At 49.1% G+C, this 19866-nt stretch overlaps 2 protein-coding genes across 4 annotated transcripts in view; one reads left to right on the forward strand and one right to left on the reverse strand.

Moving 5' to 3' along the window:
* Nucleotides 1-475: 475 nt before the first annotated feature.
* HPS6 (HPS6 biogenesis of lysosomal organelles complex 2 subunit 3) lies at nt 476-3731 on the reverse strand. The gene has a single exon (XM_063962375.1). It carries the CDS (start codon nt 3567-3569, stop codon nt 1128-1130), a length of 2442 nt encoding a protein of 813 aa, XP_063818445.1. The 5' UTR covers nt 3570-3731; the 3' UTR covers nt 476-1127.
* Nucleotides 3732-3873: 142 nt separating this feature from the next.
* Nucleotides 3874-19866, forward strand: part of ARMH3 (armadillo like helical domain containing 3) — a 281292-nt gene continuing 265299 nt past the window's right edge. The window contains exons 1-2 of one of the 3 annotated variants that reach the window (XM_063962376.1): nt 3874-4057; nt 18063-18181. In XM_063962376.1, coding sequence (XP_063818446.1) covers nt 18080-18181 — 102 coding nt within the window. In that variant the 5' untranslated portion in view covers nt 3874-4057; nt 18063-18079. Of the gene's footprint in view, nt 4058-4137; nt 4159-18062; nt 18182-19866 lie in introns of those variants that run through there. The other 2 variants (XM_063962377.1, XM_063962378.1) reach the window with 2 other exon arrangements.

Raw genomic sequence — 19866 nt, forward strand, 5'->3', positions numbered from 1 at the left:
CCCCCCAACGGTACGGACACACCTCCACTATCCGGACCGCGCCCCCACCAACGGCATTCTAACACCGTTGGCACGCCCCCTCCCACCCCGTCAATCAGGCAGAGGCGATCGCAGCCGTGAGATGCTTTTAGCACCTCACTGGGCTCCTGGGCAGTGCACGGACTGCGATTGCTGCAGCGATCCACTCTGAATTAGGCCCACAGTCAGGCAGGCCAATCCCGGGCATCAGGATTGAAAAACGGTCAATCCCAGGATTCCCGTGATTGGCTGCCCGTCATTAAAGGTCCGCTTGATCCCGCAATCCCTGGGATTGGAGCTTCCAATCCCGGATAAACTTTTGCCTATATCCTGGGATCTCACCGATCCCGTGATTGGCCACCCTAGGCCCAATGGACACTGAGAATACAGTAACAGCTGCACTGAAGTTAAAGGTCTACCATGAACAGGTTTCCTTAGGACAAAATAAAAATTTAGGTTTACAATTAAAATCATTTATTTCTTTTAACACTGTAAAACACTGCAATATGGAAAAAGGTGCTTGGAGTACTAGAAAATGCATATTTAATCCATAAGATACACTTCTCATTGCAGCAGACATAAATGTGCATTTCTAACCGACTAGCAAACAAACATTAGGACTGTGCTCGTCATCCGTACACCCGGAACATAGAAGATAATGTACAAAGCACGTTTAATAAATACAGATCCAATCTATAACTTAAACACATATTTGTTCGATGACTTGTAATTTATTTACACGGAGTGGGAGCTGATACTAAGGTCCCTCTCAGCCATAAATACTGTATATATCATATTATTAAAACGATAACAACACACAGTAACCGTCAAGCAAATAAAGTGACCGAACACTAGAGTGAGTTGCAGTTTGAGATAAAACACAAGTAAATGGAAAACAATACTGGACATAGGGGTCTATTTACTAAGCCTTGGATGGAGATAAAGTACCAGCCAATCAGCTCTTAGTTGTCATTTTTCCAACACAGCCTGTAACATGGTTGTTAGGAGCTGATTGGCTGGTACTTTATCTCCATCCAAGGCATAGTAAATAGACCCCTTAAATACAAGAAAAGCAGAATGCACTTCAGAAAAAACAAACCTCACTTATATTATTTTGATACAGTAGAGAAAGGAGCAATTTCTGAAGAATCCGTAGCGTAGATGTCTGTGGGAGATAGGATGCCCCCATTTACTAAAGGAAGCCGTGCAACAGATTTGTTTGTCCGCAGTGGGGTAACCGGAGGAAAAGTTTGGGATGAAAAGGTCTCCTCTTTCCCGACCTGGCTTTGTAAGACTTTACTTAAGAGTGGTTTGAGTAAACCTATAGTCAAATGTACTCCCTCGGACGAAAACGGAGGAGGATCTGCCTGGGCTTTGGGCAGGTTCTGAAGGACAACGTGTAAGATGTCTGTAGCCGTCATCCCTTCAGGGCAGATCTCGCACAGCTGGTTGACGTAGGAGTCCAAGTGTCTGTTCTTGACGAATTCTACAAGAAGTGTAATAAAGATGTCCTTTGTGATAAGGGGACTCAGTTGAGAGAACCTACGAGTTTCCTCCATAACCCTTGACCAATGCTGGAGGCCGATCAATATGTGTACAGCTTGTATGATGGCCTGGGGCCTCCCGCTGCCCAGCAGAAGCTCAACCTCCAGGTCTGTATTAGTGTTTACTTTGAATTTATGTAGGATGGACAAGGCCCTTTTATACAGCGGCACACCCTCGCAGGTATCTTTGGTGGTAAAGTTCCAACAAAAGCTTGAGCAATCCTGGGCGTGCTGAACGAAAACAGGTAGCCACTTTGGTTTGTACGTACACAGAGACCGACAAATGACCTCAAACAGAGGATAGACACCGTTAGGAGAGCTGTCCCTGGATCCTGGAGGAAGGGGGCTCAGGACCTTTTTCCAGAGGTCAGCGGTGGCCCTGACTATAAGCTTGCCGTCACTGCTCTGCTGAAAGTGAAAGTTATTTCTCACAGACATCCAGCCAGCCTTGGGGAACGTACTGAACAGGGAGTTTATGTACACTAAGCTGTCTCTGTCCAGGTCCATCTGAAGAAGACGAGTGACCTCATGATCCACCAACTCCTCACAACGCTCTTCAATGTCCACGTCGGAGGCGTTGATGATGCATGCTTTCAGAAGTTCCAGACTGATGAAGCTCTGAAGTTCGCTGTTCATGTTGCTTAGCAGCTCAACATATTGCTGCTGATCCTTGGACTGGCTGTTTTTCTGGTAGCTGCAGAGTATGGCGGATAGAATAATGGGGGCCTGGAACATCCCTTCCTTCTTTATCGCCTGCACCGTGAGCTTGGCGTTACTCAGACTTCTCCTCTGGTAGTACTGGCACGCCTCTTCGTAGACCATCTCCAGCTGCACCGGCTCAGACCGCCCAGCCTCCTCTACGCCGATGGAGCGGCTGACCTGAAAGACGCCAGTTTTGGTCAGGACCTGGACGTCTTCCGTATCCAACGCCGTCACAAGAAACAGCTCATCCGCGTTCCACAGCTGCTTGGCCACCAGTCTCCCGGTGTGGACATTGACCAGGTACAGCTCTGTATCCACGGCACAGGCCAACGTGCCCCCAAACAGATGCATTTTGATCTCCGCTCCGTCTGAGGCGTCATTCTCGATGTCAAATATGTGCCTGACGGCTCCGTTCTCATGAATCAGATATATCCGGAGGTCAGTGGTCACCAGCAAGAGCTGGCCAGTCTCGGTGACCGCCAAGCGCCGTACTTCTGACCGGGCCCGGCGGGCCAGGAACCCTAGGTACTCCGCCACCAGCTTTTTATAGTCCACCTCGCCTTCGGCCAGGGAAGTGCTGCGGATGGCCCCCTCGGGCACGGTAACCGTGGTGATTGCATCTTCCACCGGGGAGTAGAGCAGGATGGGGTGAGGGCCGGCGGCGGCCACCATGTAGACCCCGTGCCGGTGGGAGCTGAGCAGGGAGTACCGGGGGCTGTGATGGAGGACGATCTTCATGGTGGCCAGGGTCACCCGCTGGCCGCTCACCCTGAGGGCTCTCCGGCAGATGCAGTAGGAGAGGGGGCTGGAGGAGTCCTGGGGCCGGGACGGGGGTCTCTCCTCGCACCACACCAACTCCCCGTCCCCGCTGCAGCACACAGAACACACCCGGGCCCGGGGGCTGTTACACAGCTCCAGCGACTGCAGCAGCTCCCAGGCCTGACCGGAGCCTCCAGACCTGGGCGGGCACCACACCTCCGCCCGGCCGTCCCGCCACACCAGGGCCAGCAGCCAGCCCTGCCCGGGGGACCGGGGGAAGAGCAGTTCGCACAGGTCCGGGGAGGGGGCCGGCCAGCTGCGCTCCAGGCAGGCTCCGGGCGGCGGCGGGTGGTGAAGGGCGGCCGGCATCCGCGGAAAGGACAGCAGCCGCCTCCGGCGCGGGAGCCACAGAAACAGGTGTCTTCGGTCCGGGCTGGCCAGCAGCAGGGAGTCCCCCGGGGGTGAGCGCAGGGCGTCCCGGAGGAGCTGCGGCCGCCCGAAATCACTGTAGTCCGAGAGAAGCTGCGGGGCGCCAGGCTGCGCCATCTCTCCAGCGGGATCGGGGCTGTGTCCCCCGCCGGCTCGCTGCCGCCTCCTTATCCCGGCAATGCATCCGAGCTCCGAGCATCACGAGACAAGCCCCCGCCTAGCTTCCGGGTCACCTGTCAGGGGGAGGAGCCTTGGAGCCCGCCGATTGGCCGGATGGAAACGTACCGGGCCAATAACCACCGGCTCACGTGACGCGTACGACCAATCGGGGTTTGTTATTGTGCCGAAAGCGGGCGTGGCTTGCTCGACATTGGATGTTAACGTCGGCGGGGGGCGTGTCAGGAGTGGAGGTTGTGTTTTTTTTTATTTAGTGGAACGTACCATAGCACAGCGAGCGTGGGGGGGACCGCGCACACAGGCGGCCAGCGGTCTGTGCGGCGTATCTGGGAACACCCCCGCTGTGTGAGCTTCCCGGGTCCCAGGCATCATGCTCCCCGACTGAGGGACGTCTGGATCGGTGGAGGGTCCGACTCCTGTGTCAGTGGGTGAGTAGTGTGGGGGGACCCGGATGTCAGGGCGCTCTGCCGAGGTCCCCGCAATGGCGCCGCCCAGAGGAACGCTGCAGCCAGGAACGCTGCCCTGGGAGGTGTAGGCCGCATTGGGATGGGGGATAATGAGCCAGACCCTGGGCATGGGCTGGTGTCAGTCACCATCACTGAGGGGGAGACATATCAAAGCTTGGAGAGAGATAAAGTACCAACCAATTAGCTGCTAGCTGCCATATTTCAAACACAGCCTGTTACATGACAGGAGCTGATTGGCTGGTGCTTTATCTCCAAGGTTTGATACATCTCCCCCTAAGCTCACATAAAAGTTTATCCTATATAGAAACCCCGCCAAATCATTTGCACGTGAATATATATATATATATATATATATTGTATATGTTCTGTGTATCTTGTTGGAACAGGGTTTTGCATTGTCCTTCCATGCTGTGATACATTTGGCTGCATGCTATTGCTCTCTGTTATCAGCTGACCTCTGCTGGAGAATGTACTACTGCTTATGCCACCTGCGGATGGCGTTAGCAGTACGGCCCACCTAGCCGGCAATGGGGACCCAGCAGAGATCTTTCTGGCTTCAGCAAAGCCTTTCAGGATTCAGTTCCAGCTGTCACGCATGTGCATTACTCGGCTGTCCGTAGCCAGCAGTGGCAGGCTGCCGTCGACACAGCAGAGGATGCTGCCAAGGAGGGGGACACAACGGGGCCTTCCTGACAGGCGAGTCATGTTATATTCTGGCGGTATGTTCGTTAGTATCTCTGTGATACTAATACCCCTTTTCCACTAGCTCAAAAAACACGGGTAAATGCACGGGGGCGCGCATTTACCCGTGTTTTTGGCAAGTGGAAAAGGGTCAACCCGGATCAAGTGACCCGTGAATCCTACCCGGCTATTTACCTGGGTAGGACACGGGAATGATCCGGGTAGGGTTCTAGTGTAAACGGGAGCCGTGTCGATGCGACACGGCTCCCGTTTACACTGTATGGAAGGGCGGCGCTGGGAGATCATGTGATCTCCCTGCGCCGCCCCTGCCGCGTCACTAGAAGCGTCACCAACCCGGCATATGCCGGGTTGTGACTGCTGATGGGAAAGGGGACGAGCACGGGTCGCAGCAGGGGGCAGCTCCCGTGTCAGGCTCCCGGCTGCGACCCGTGATCGTAAGTGGAAAAGGGGTATAAGTAAAAGTATGCTGCCGCCAATAGTTATCATTATTAAATGGAGGAATGACATTTTACAGTGCAGTGGCTGGAACACGACAGACCACATCGGTAGTGTAAAGGTGGGTACACACTGGCCGATATATCGGGAGTTCTATTGAACGGCCAATATATCGCGGCTCCCTCGGCCAGTGTGTACGGGCGATATGTCTGTGAACTCCGTCGTTCAGACATCGCGTCGGCCCCGCAGCACAGCCGACGGCCAATATATCTACCGATATATTGGCGCATCACTGTGTGTGTACGGGCGACCAGCCGGCCACCCGTACATATGCTGCGGTGATTGACAGCTGAACTGGCACGCCCGCCCAATTCATGACAACAGTCCCCGACGGATCGGGCAGTGTGTATGCACAGCACACTGCCCGATCCGTCCATAGATATATCTGCAGATATGTCTATCAGTGTGTACCCACCTTAAGGCTTTCTGGCAGTGGCCGTTTGGAAGTGTAATAGATGTATTCAGTATTTTATTTCCCCCTACACTCCCATACCGGTACAGGGCCGGTGCTAAGGTGTTCTGGCCCCCCCCCCCCCTGCAAACTATAAATTTGCGCCCTACCATAGTTAATTAAGGGCTGCAAAAAAGGGGTATGGTTTCCAAGGAAGGGGCATGACCACACAATAGTAAACCCATTCAAATTACAGCATGTAGTAGTGCCCCTTATTCATATTGCGTCAGACAGTAGTGCCCCTTATTCATGTTGCGTCACCCAGTAGTACTCCTTATACATGTTAGGCCACATATGCACAGTACACAATGCCCACAGTAGTAGTGCCCCTTATACATGTTACGCCACATATACACAGTACACAATGCCCACAGTAGTAGTGCCCCTTATACATGTTACGCCACATATACACAGTACACAATGCCCACAGTAATAGTGCCCCTTATACATGTTACGCCACATATACACAGTACACAATGCCCACAGTAGTAGTGCCCCTTATACATGTTACGCCACATATACACAGTACACAATGCCCACAGTAATAGTGCCCCTTATACATGTTACGCCACATATACACAGTACACAATGCCCACAGTAGTAGTGCCCCTTATACATGTTACGCCACATATACACAGTACACAATGCCCACAGTAGTAGTGCCCCTTATACATGTTACGCCACATATACACAGTACACAATGCCCACAGTAATAGTGCCCCTTACACATAATTTCCTGGCGCTGCCCGGGTACGGACAGTGATGATCACAGTGTCCTCCCCTTGGAACATAGCAACGTACTTGTCACTCTGCACAACCCCGGAATCGTTAAGCCTGAAGCAGCACATCACTTTGATGCTGCACTCTGCCGGGTAGCCATCTTGTTGCTTTTCTCCCTCGCCTCAGGCATGGCAGGTGGTGTATGTGAGAGGCTTGTGGCCGGCTGGGTGATGTGTGCGGCAGAGTCAGTGAGCCCGATTCACTGCCAGTCTCCAGCTCCCATCTGTGAGCTGCCAAGCTCAGCGGGCGCAACCTCAGCTGAGCTGACAGCAGCAGAGTAGCTTGTCTGGAAGTGAACTCATGGCCTCGGTGCTGTGAGATAACAATGCTGTGGGATGCGTTATGCCGACAGGGTCAGGTTACCGACACCGGAATCCTGACAGCCGGCATCCTGAATGTAAGTATAACGGGCAGGTTGGGGTTAGGCCTGGAGGTTATATTACAACCGATGAGTCGCTGACATTGGTGAAATAAAGAGGATTACTGTATAGAATGAATTTGGGGGTCGCCAATAGAAGAATTTCAGAAGCTGAGCAAAACTACAGCACATTGGGGGTCATTCCAAGTTGATCGTAGCTGTGCTTAATTTAGCACAGCTACAATCAGGCACTCAGACATGCGGGGCTAGTCCACCCCGCATGTCAGTGCCGCCCCCCCTACAGAAATGCAAAAGCATTGCACAGCGGCGATAATTTTTGTATTTGTGGAGTAACTCCCGGCCAGCGCAGCTCCTGCAGCTGGCTGGGAGTTGATTGTCGCTGCCACTGGCCGCAGTGGCTGTGTGAGACGTCACGCAGCCATCGCGGCCTGCCCCCCCAACGGTGGACCGCGCCCCCTAAACAGCGGCTTAACGCCGCCGTCCAGCCCCCTCCCGCCCTGCGACCGCCTCTGCCTGTCAATCAGGCAGTGGCGATCGCTACTGAACGACGGGCTTCGGCCGGCCGTCATGCGCTGGCGCATGCGCAATTCCGACCCGATCGCTGCGATAAACTGCAGTGAGCGATCGGGTCGGAATGACCCCCATAGACTTAGGTCCTGGTAAGACAAAAGGTTATCATTCAGTAGTGGCGATGGCTGTTCCTCTGGCACTTTGTGGCCACCGGCAGCGCAGGATATCTGTACCATAATACTCAGGGATGGGCGGAAAGAGAATATTCACTTTACAATGTTAAGTGCAGACAATTACCTATTAATGTTAGATAATGGCGGGTAGATCCCTACACCAAACATCACATTAGTTAAACAATGTGCGCATACACAGTACTGGGAAGCCATGGACACAATTGCAAAAAGAATCATTGTGACATGATACAAGCATTAGAAGTATGACGTGTGGGTTATAAATATAAATGTATCTAATCTGTAAAATGCTCAGTATACAATAAAGTGAACTTGGACCATGTACATAATGATAATGTGAGAAAAAAAAATACAGACTGGGAAACTAGGGACACCTGTGTACACCTGTGTAGGGATGTTAATCGATGGTTGCCATCGATGACACCATCAGTGATAACCATCAATGGTACATAAACCATCTATGGCCAACCATCGATGGTTAGCACCACTCGATGGCCACCTCTGAAATGTGCTGGCTGGGCTGCGGACCGATACAAAACGGGGGTGGAGTTTAGCAGTGTCAGGGGTGGGGCTATGCTCTGTGTCCCGACGCCTTGCAAAAAATAAAATAAAAATCGTTTATGCTGTGCCATCGATGGAGGTAAACCATCTGGTCCTCTACCATCGATGGCAAAAGCATTCGACATCGGTCACAAACCATCGATGATTACGAATCATCGAGGGTCGATGCCCATCCCTACACCTGTGTGACAACCTCACTAATAATCCAGCCCAGGCCCCTTGGGTTTAATTTCTAGTTGCCATGGTGACTCGGCCACTGGTCTTTGTTGAGTCCTGAATTAATTTATGTATAAAGTAGATGTGTGTCTGGCAGAAAGCTTCAAATGAGACTAAATGACAAATTTAGTTAATGGGGTTTTATATCTCTCTTTGTGAAGGATTTGGCAGACCTGTCTCAGTTTTTGGAGTTCAGGACTTCTTTGTGGGGAAGCCTTTCTATATCCATTCATTTGTCTTTCAGTGGTCTTCTGGCTGCAGTCATGTCACTTGAGAAACCCTCTAAACTGTGCTATACGCATAACACTAGTTACACTGCCACAGTTTTGCAATTAAGGCTTGCAAAAACTGAGGCACAGCATGCTGGGATGTGTAGTTTCACAGCAGCTGGAGTCACAGGTTGAAGACCCATGCTCTCTATTGGTTTATACATGGTCGAGTCACATTATAACAACCTCCTACATGTGACGGCAGTGCGTAGCCCATGAAATACATCACACATCGTGCGCTGGCTTGGTGGGTATATAAGGTGTGTGATAGGCCATCTCCACACATATCACTCGTTGCTGTCATGGGTAAAATGGGCGATTTATCCGAGTTGCAAAAAAGTAATGATTATCGGCTTCCGGGTCAAGGGTGGCGGTATTTCTGACACTGCGCAATTTGGGAACGGTTCTCGTGCTGCTGCGGTGAAGGTGTATCGTGACTGGACAAATGACACCATTGTGAATAACCGATGTGGAAACTGCGGAGCACCACGTGCCATTGATGTGAGAGGTGAACGCCGGCTACGAAGGTGCGTGAGGGCCGGCTGACACGCTACAGTGGCGCAGCTCACCGTCACAATGAAACTGGGGGCTACCAGACGTGTGTCTAAAACGACAGTTCAGCCCGTCTAGCTGCTGTCCGTGCTGCACACGGCGGTTACTCTGGCTGTTAGCTGGTGCTCATAACGTGACACCCGTGGCCTATGCTGTATGTGTAAAATTATTAATTTCGGTAGATTATGCTAGTCTGTATTCCTTAGCCCCGGTGATTTGGTGAGGGACAGGATTGTGCTTCTGTTTGTCCATATATGTTATGACTTGCAGCCACCAGCACTGGTTTTGCCTGTCAAAGTGACTATAATAAATTTGCTTTGGTCCTGTGCCACCCACCTTTGGCGCCCCTGCAAGTGCCCAGCTGCACCCAGTTTGGGAACCACTGGCATTGTCTTAGAAATGACATCTAATGCTAAATGTGACACATCATTTTTACCCCTGTTCATATAAGAGTCTGGTCTGTTCAGAAGTGCACTTTGAATTTGACTTCCACTATGGAACATAAGGGTCAATTCAGTTTAGTGCGATGTGCAGTGTGATCATCATTAGTGCATATGGTTGTCCATTTTCATTTGCAGCCCTGTGGCCTTTTTGCAGTGAAATTGTAGCAATGGAGCGTGCAGTTTCAGGCTTTACAGTGCTGTTCAAAAGGTACTTCACCCCTAATAGGATTGAGCACGTATCGCAGCTATTCGTTTTGGGCGTCTGACGGAGCATTTCGGTTGCGAAAATCTGCGCCTTCGTACATTTCAGCTCGCAGTCCCTGGAGGTGGTGAGCTGAAATGTGCGAAAAGTTGCTTTTTGGGTTCCCAAACAACACTTTTCCTGTCCCTCCCATTTGTGTAGTCAGGTTTTGCCACTTTATGCGACTAAACCCTGTCTTAATTGGGCGTAATAAGCCTGATCATTAAATGGCTCCCAAAACAATTGAATTGCTACTATGGGCGCCAATTAATTATCACATCTTAAAAAAACAATTGAATCGCCCCCAATTGTTGCTCCATTCGGGCGGGAACAGCTGCCAGCACTGGCACTTCAGTTCGCAGCCCCCTGTGCTGGCTAGCTGAGATGAGTGAAAAGTGACCCGTTTAGGGGCCCAAGCAGCATTTTTTTGTCACGCCCAGCACTTTATGCCGTTAAACCTGGTCTGTCTGGGCGCGATCCAAACAATTGAATTGCACCGCGTGATCTCCCGTCTATATAGACAGGAGATCGGGCAAGTGGGCGACGTGTAAAACTGCTCAATTCCCCCCATAATGTGAGAACATTGAAGCCCACGAGCAGAGCTCTGCCACCATTCACTTCCGCATCTCGGCCACCTGTCTCTTGGCAACTGAGATGCTGGGTTATGCACTGCAGCAGTCACATGACCGTATCTCGTTACTCGCTGTATACTCCAGTGCGGCTACGTGTACATTTTCGGTCCTGTACGTCTTAAAGATAAGGAGGGGACAAGTCTCCTTCCCAGCGATAGTGTCTGCTGCTGTGGTCTTGGCCTGTGCTTCTGGGATTTGCTTTTGTATACTGCTAATTATTTTGACCCTTGCATTGTTTTGATTGTGTGCTGCCTGCCCCAGCACTATCTGCCTACACTGTGTAATATACATTATTATTTTTCTGTACCACTCCAAGGGAAGGTTGTGTTCCATGCTTTGGTCTTATTGCCGGTTAATATACAGTATACTGCAATGCTACAGGCCAGTGGGTTCTATCTGACACTGTGTATACTACAGTTACAGTATATTGGGGGTCATTCCGAGATGATCGTAGCTGTGCTAAATTCAGCACAGCTACGATCATCTTCCCTGACATGGGGGGGGACGCCCAGCACAGGGCTAGTCCGCCCCGCATGCCAGTGCCGTCCCCCTCCGCAGAAGTGCAAAGGCATCGCACAGCGGCGATGCCTTTGCACTTCAAGAGTAGCTCCCGACCAGCGCAGCTTTAGCGTGCTGGCCGGGAGCTACTCATCGCTCCCCGGCCCGCAGCGGCTGCGTGTGATGTCACGCAGCCGCTGCGGCCAGCCCCCCGTTCGGTCCGCCCACGCCTGCGTTCTACACCCCCCCCCCCCCCGCCCAGCGACCGCCTCTGCCTGTCAATCAGGCAGAGGCGATCGTAGCGGCCCGACGCACTGCGGTGCCGGCATATGCGCAGTTTTGACAACGCACCGCTGCAAGAAACTGCAGTGTGCGATCGGGTCAGAATGACCCCCATTATATAGTGCTGGTATTAGCACTATTGGAGAAGGTTGTCTAAGCCTGTGTGTATGTTTTGTTATATTACCTAGTACCATTGGGCTATCATAGACCAGATTAGTCTTGTGTTTAGTCTCTCAGTAATACCTACCTTAAGGTCCGATTCAGTAAGGATTGCAGATTCTGCTAAAACAGAAATACTTGTTACTTTGTTATAGAGTAACAGCAAAGGAGCGCTGATCATTTTCAGGATGCATAAAATGAGGTTTTATTACATATGAAGATTGTAAGATAACAATACATTCATTAAAAAAGCTTATATAAACAACCTGTCATATAGGCAGTAGTAATATTTGAACACAAGCCGTTGCCGTATGTAGATATAATAACCACAGTCAGTACATAACTGGTTTTGTGTCCGTTTGGTTAGTATGATTCAGTTTGTAACAATATATCCAATAAGTCTTAAACACTGTCCCAGACTGCGTCCGCAGCTGTATTGGCGTCCCAGACTATTGTGTGTTGTCTGGCCAGGTACGCTAAGCTTCTACCCCTGTAAAAACTGATATTGTTCTCACCCACACGGTATAATGTAAACGTGGTCAATCAGTCCTGTTGGTGACAGTGGGGCTCAGTCTCCTGTAGTAGCACTTACAAGCTGACAGTGGTGGCTGTTTAGAGCTCCCGCAATGGTTTGCCGCCCTGCGTGGAGGAGTTTCTAATGACAGTGGCGAGATATATTATATTATTGCGATCACGGGCAAGGTGCCGAGCGCAGGTTACTATTCCCAATCGTAGTCCACGTGGATCGTAAAGTATGAAAAAGTTCCAAAAAATGAAAAAAAAAAAAAAAAAAGTGAAAAACTCATGTCGACCCAAATGACCCCCTGAAAATTATCAGCTTTCTTTGCTGTTACTCTATAACAAAGTAACAAGTATTTCTGTTTTTATGTATCTAAATTGACATCCAGATGGTCGTATAGGACCAAATATTACATTTTAATTATTAGCGGCTATTTTGAGATCTCTTAAAGGTGCGCCGGATTCTGTCAATTCTCTACGAATAGACGTATAGATTGTCTTAAGTTTCTGCTAAAAAACAGTTCCTGCTATCAAATCGTGTCCGCTCAGATATAGAGGAAAAATTGCTAATGCATGGCTGTATGTGGGCTGATCGGAAAACCTATACGCAATTACCGGAACATCGAAGATTTTTCCTATCTGAGCCAGGCAAGGTCGTCTACAATTTTTGCTAAAGAAGAGGCTGGAAGCAGTCATCGCTGACGTCAGTGGCCCGCCTTAAAAACGCCTGGACACGTCTGCGTTTTTTCAGACACATCCAGAAAACGGCGTGTTTCTGCCCAGAAACGCCGGCTTCCTGTCACTCAGACAACGGCTGCATTGCGATCACAGTGTGTACGCATTTTTAGTTGCTATTTTTGCTAGCGCATGCGCAATGCCGTTCGATAATCGGCCGGATTGCGATTCGCAAATTTTGCGATCCAACCTGAATTAGATCCTTAGTATCCACGCTGGCGGCATTCGAGTACCAGTAAACACAGCTTTAAGGCAAAGGTGACTGGTATAGATGGATATCTGGCTTCTGGCTCTAAGGATTCGTGATGTATATAGTTATACAATATTATTCACTGGAAAGCAAAGATATCAACCATAATAATCTTTTTATTTAGATTAGCCAGTGATGTGGATTTTTTTTGTCCGCTCATATAATAGTGAAAACATTGGGATTACTTTTAATTTATTGTTTTGTACGAGTCCTGAAACTCAGTAAATAAATAGCATTTTCTGTTTGATTACTTTGTGTTTCTCAGCCATGTGTTTATACAAACATTTTGTTTGTTTACTTTTTGTTACCCTCGGATACAACACAAAGCTTCATCCTGAATATGTTGTATCCAGTGAAGTAAGTAAAGCAGAATTATGTCGCCAACGCCCCTTAAACGCTGCCGCGACGCCCCCTCCTTCCCCGGGAACGCCTCTGCCTCTCAATCAGGAAGTGTCGTTCACAGATGTAAGACGCTGTCACACCTGACAGTGTGCGCAAGCAGCAGTTCGGCTTCTGCTTGTGCGCCCACTCCACAGGGCATCAGCATGCGTTCCGTGCTGGATTAAGCCCCGTATCTGATGTAATGCATGCATGGCTGAAGAACACGGTAGGAAAAAGCCATGTAGGAGGGTGGTTTAATAAATGTAATGAGACCTCTCTTTGCGTAAATGTATTCAACTTGTACATAATCGTATAATCAATAGTATGTCCTTGGTACAGATGATTATTCCACATACATAAGCATTTGTTCCAACGGTACAGAAAGGCACCTATCCCAGCAAATCAGTGCCAAGCGCCTGAAGCCAGGACATGACGGCTTGCTGAACGTCACCATCTGTTGCGAATCGCCTTCTACCCAGGTGCTTCTTCTTCAAAGCGATAAAATTCACTGCGTGCCACGTCAGGGCTGTATGGAGGATGGTCCAGTACCTCCGGATGGTAGCGCCGTAACAACTCGCGTCTGTCCTGCCACTGTCATAGGCAGAGCAGCTAACCCAAACCTTTCCCGTGACCTGACGTTATCACTGTACACCTCTACAAGTTTCTAATGAATGTCAGCTGCTGATGTGCCTGTTAGACGCAGAAATCTGATCTCACTGCGCACCTGAATGTGTGACCATGTTGTTTCTGCCAGCTCCGCCGTCTTATAACTGATATTGGGACAGTATGACTGATATGAGGCGCAGTCTAGTGGTCATGAGGAGAAGCAGCGGTCTGCCTGCTCTGGCCTGGCGGGAACTTAGAATGAAATGTAAAACATTACACACATGAGAGGTCTTGTTACCTCACTTATACCCCTTTCACACTGCCAATGCCGAATCCCACCCGGGAATTGGAAACGGGTCCTTCCCGGGTGGGATCCGGCATTGGCCGCTGCTGCAGGCTTCCCCCGACCCGGCAATATGCCGGGCTGGGTGCCATAGCAGCGAGGGGCGGAGGTGGAGGCGGCACTGCTGTAGTAAACGGGTCCCGGGACGCATCGACCCGGGAGCCCGTTTACGCAGCCACTGACCCGGTATTCAACCCGAGTATAACACTGCTTTATTCCTGGGTTGAATTGCCGGGTCAGGCGACCCGCGATTTTGGCTATGCCCCTTTCACACCGCATGCCGACCTGGCAATATGCCGGGTCGATATCGGGTTATTTGTGCGGTGTGAAAGGGGTATTATTAAACCACCCTTAGTAAATTTTACTGGATGCATGATCAGGATATTAAAGTCCTTTTAAGATGGAAAATCCCAAAATATAATCTAATGATATTAACCACCCGGATCATTTGAAGGAGATCTAAAACCTACCCAGTGTATTTGAGCTGGTAAATTGGTGTAATCTGGGCATGGGGGGTCTGGAACACACACATTTGCTGCTAGTACTGTATAATAAAATGCAACATTTAACCCACAGCTAGCCTTTCCTGAAATCCCCGTTCCCTTTCTCTGCCTATGTGTGGGATACTTCACTGAGCAGTTCTGTTTATTGTGTCACAAAGTAGTAATTCATGTCAATCATATATTCTGCATGGACTTTTACTGTTCAGCCCCAGTTCCGTCAAACAAAGGCTGTTTCTTCAGTTGTGGCAAGTGTTCAAATATGCATGTGAGCCCGCGTGTGCATATTAAGGGTGCAGGCAACGATCGCATTATAAGGTATAGCGGCCGTCCTGCGCATGCACCTGCATTTTCTGCAAGGGTCCGCAGAAAATGCGATCACTTCTGCCTGTCAATCAGGGGCCGGGGAGGGGGCAACGCTCCATTTCCAGGGAGGAGACGGAGCGTTGCGGAGGTGGATAAACAGTGGCAGTGCGGCGCAAACGGGGGCGTGTTGGGGGCATGATCACTGCGGCTGCATGACGTCACAAGCAGCCGTCGCAATTGAGAACACGGCGGAACTCCTGCGCCTTCAGGAGCCATCCTTAGTTTCTGCTAACAAGCAGAAATTGCGATGCGTTTGCAATTTCTGCTTGTTGAACGGGGGGAGGTGGCTATCAGCATGCTGGGCGGTCTTACCCAATGCCTCCGGCATGCGATCCAAAGGATTGCAAATTCTGCTAATTAGACCCATAGTTAGGGAATATTTTAAGTTTGTGTTGATTGATTAAAGAGGAACCAGTGCAAGAGCATCTGCTGTGCTAGAGCTGGGTGTCTTACATTCTTATTTGAAAGGACAATTCCACTTTATAAAATTGTTTTGAAAAATACCGAAATTGCACCCCGCTCCCCTGTCAAAGTGATAAAAGCTTTAGGACGGTCTTATTGTTTGCTGTAGGAACTCCTGATTAAATCCCCCTTCCTTGAACAGTGGTATGACCCAGTGAGGTCCAGATGGACAGTATGTTCCACTGCAGCCAGCTCTGCACATTAGGTCCCCTACTTTTGTGGTTCCAAATTCCGGCGATCCCAATCTACCACTGCCTATGGGCTCATAATTTTCCACTATTGATGTATTGCAGACCTCATGCTGCTACTGAGCTATATACTGTAGATGCTTCATATCATCATTTAGGCTTTTTCAGATATTCAAGACCTGCTTGTGTATCTGCCTGGCTTCTTATTGTAGCTGTTGGCGATTGCTAGTTACTAGACAAAATTGTTGGCACAAACGTGAAGGTGGCCATGGTTGCTCGACTTTGGGGGTCATTCAGACCCTGACGCTATTGCGGCGCGCAGTGCAGTTTGCCGGTGGCGGCAAAGTGTGAATGTGCAACGACCATAGAGTGGTTGCGAGGACACACCGTGGAGCGGTTGCAAGGACACGCACATTGCGGTCGCACCCCCAATAGATGCAAACGCAATGTGATTGACAGCGGCGGGCGTTTGTGGGGCGGCAAAGAGCATGATCATGGCGAACGGGATCGGACTGGGACAGTTTCCGTCGCGGCTGCTTGACGTCACGCAGCTGCTTCGGTAAAAAAAATGGCCGCTGACCGCGCAGTCAGGCTATGCTGCCAGGGGGTCAATCTTAGTTCCTAAGCAGACGCATCGGGAGGCGGCCTTGCCCTGCATGTGCGGAGATGAACGCAGACCTGGCTGTATATGCAGCGATCTGCGTTCCTCTCTGAATAACCCCCTTTGTCGCTAGTCTTGTCTAATAGTAATATTTCAACATGCATGTATGTCGACATGATAAAAATCACACCGGCAGGTTCCTCTCTCAGGCTGTCCTTCTTTTACCTGATTCTATTGGATGCCATGTAATATAGAGGTATAAGCAGCCTATAATCTCAGTTTTTTATTATTCTGTCCAGTTTCTGTGGTTACCGGCTGATGCATGAAATAAATAAGTTTGTTCAAACAAAAACACATGCTAGACGTGAGTCTTCCATGCGGTCACCATAGGGACAGCGCGTGACGTTTATTTCAAGGTCACACTTGTATGTAAGCCCCCTGTCTATGTATAGCCACTATTGATCTGCACACTGACAGCTTGCTGTGTTGCTGTATCCCTCCTGTTTCCTGTCAGGTGGAGTATCCCGTATCCAAATATTCCAAAATACAGAGGGGCAGATGTATTAACCTGGAGAAGGCATAAGGAAGTGATAAACCAGTGATATGTGCAAGGTGATAAAGACACCAGCCAATCAGCTCCTAACTGTTAATTTGCATATTAGAGCTGATTGGCTGGTGTGTTTGTCACCTTGCACATATCACTGGTTTATCACTTCCTTATGCCTTCTCCAGGTTAATACATCTGCCCCAGTATTTTTTGAGTGAGAAAGTGAAACCTTTGTTTTCTGATGGCTCAATGTACATAAGCTTTGTTTAATACACAAAGTTATTAAAAATATTGTATTAAATGACCTTCAGGCTGTGTGTATAAGGTGTATATGTGTATAAGGTGTATATGAAACATAAATGCATTCTGTGTTTAGACTTGGGTCCCATCGCCGTGATATCTCATTATGGTATGCAATTCCAAAATACGGAAAAATCCGTATATAGAAATACTTCTAGTCCCAAGCATTTTGGATATGGGATACTCAACCTGTATAATCCTGGATGGTGCTGGGATCAGAAGACTACTGTAGGCAGTGTATGGCCAGGGCTCACTATTATATTATTACTGTTCCACTACACGGGATGCATTCAGCATCACTACACCACTCAGGGGCAGATGTATTAAGCCCGGAGAAGTGATAAAGCAGTGATAAGTGGAAGGTGATAACGCACCAGCCAATCAGCTTCTAACTGTAAATTTACATATTGGAGCTGATTGGCTATTGCGTTATCACCTTGCATTTATCACGGCTTTGTCACTTCTCCAGGCTTAATATATCTGCCCCTGGCTGAGGTAAGTATCCAGGTTCTCCCTAGGGTTAAGGCCCAGGAGGAGGATGGGAGGGAGGGGGGGCTTGTTTAGGGTTAGGCACTAAGGGGGGAGGGGGTTAGCCCTAGCCGACACCCCCCGAGGGTTAGCCCTACTCACCACCCCCGAAGTCCATAGAGACACACCCAGCATTGCACAGTGACCCGGAATCAGTCACAATATTTGATACTGTAATGCTTACACTGCGTGGATTTCCTGTGACGTCTCTGTGTTGCATAGTAAGTAATGCTTTGTTGGGTGATGTCACTGAACTGTCCTGTACTCTTACTTGCACAGCAGATTATGCGTAAGCCATGGCGCAAGTAGAGAAGAAAGTGGGGCTTCTGCGGAAGTCCTCGGCCTCCAAGAAGCCGCTGAAAGAAAAAGTGGTGCTGATGTACGATGAGATCTTTACGGTAAGGTTTCTTGACGTGTCCTCCAGTAATTGTCCTCTGTCTAATGTTTGAGGTGTATACACACCCCTGTGCTCCCATTGTGTAGGGATCTAGTATTTTTGCACGCCTGTGGTTGCCTTGGTAACTCCCAGCAGTGTGGATAAGGTGGGAGTGTGAGTCTATACCTACATTACAGTTTCTTTGATGGAGACAATATTTAGAATATGTCTGCGATTGGGTTCTGGGGGCAGGCTGTATATAGCGCCACGTATATTGGAAGATTAATTGATTCTTTGATAATACAATTTAATATGGATTCAAAAAGAACACGGCGTTTCTGTTATTGCAGGCTGGCGTGCTATTGGTTGTCAGAATTACTGCCTGTTCCAATAAAATCTGGTTTCAGTAGGATTGTCAGAAGGGTCAATATTTAGGCCCTTGGGGTATCTCCAGTCTTCGCAGCTACTGAGGGGTCAATTTACTGAGCCTTTAATGGAGATACAGCACCAACCAATGAGCTCAAACACAGCCTGTAACATGACAGTTAGGAGCTGATTGGCTGGTACTTTATCTCCACCCACTTTACCTCCATACAAGGTTTAGAAAACAGACCCCTAAATCATTATGTGGATTTTTTTTTTTGTAGACCTTTCACTTAACGGTTGCTATGTCACCGGAATTTTTGACAGATTCCGTTCCAGTTCAGCCGTTGCCCTTTTCTGAATGATCATCTTTTATATATGAATTGCTGACATATGACCAAGAGAAAACAATTAAACCCAGCACTTTGTATAGTAAAGCTTCAGTTAGCCGGCTAAATCCGAGCACGGGAGAGAAGCCGAAATAAGTAATCTGTCTTCTCTGTAAAACACAGCTGTGATCTGTTTTATTTTGCGTTGTGTGGTTAAGGCTATGTTACATAAATTACCACTTTCTGAGAATTTAGAGGCAGATGTATTAAGTCTGGAGAAGTGATAAAGCAGTGATAAGTGGTAGGTGATAACGCACCAGCCAATCAGCTCCTAAATTACAATTTACATATTGGAGCCGATTGGCTGGTGCGTTATCACCTTGTACTTATCACTGGTTTATCACTTCTCCAGACTTAATACATCTGCCCCTTAATCTCCTGTTCAGAAACATTTCTCCACCGTTAATGGTCCTTTTATAGTCTGCTACTCCTAATGACTCCAACACCCATCTATAAGAAAGTGGCAGGACTTGTGTGCAGGACCACCATATAATATATGAACCACACGCACGCTGCAGTCAGTGTTGACACTCTCCTAAACCAATTGTGTGTACAGGTCCATTTTTTTTTCTGTTGCGGGGTACACTGGGCTCCACAAGGAATTACATCAGGGTGTAGAGTAGGATCTTGATCCGAGGCGCCAACAGGCTCAAAGCTTTTGACTGTTCCCAAGATGCACAGCGCCGCCTCCTTTATAACCCCGCCTCCATGCCAGGGAGCTCAGTTTGTAAGTTGGTGCCTTGCAGTATGCAGGCACTGTACAGGTGGCTGCCTTGAGCAGCATTTTTCAAAGTAATTATACATAGACTGAACAGTGGATTCTGTTTGAAGACTTCAAGGGCTGCTGCTGGTAAAGTCTTAGAGACTTTTCAGCGTGCAGCTCCATCACCCCCAGCAGCGCTGTATACTCCCGTGCCGGAGTTGCTGGGTCACTGCAGCGGAGACGGAGGCTTCT

This window comes from Pseudophryne corroboree, chromosome 3 (genome assembly GCF_028390025.1).
Source record: "Pseudophryne corroboree isolate aPseCor3 chromosome 3, aPseCor3.hap2, whole genome shotgun sequence".
Lineage (NCBI taxonomy): Eukaryota > Metazoa > Chordata > Amphibia > Anura > Myobatrachidae > Pseudophryne > Pseudophryne corroboree.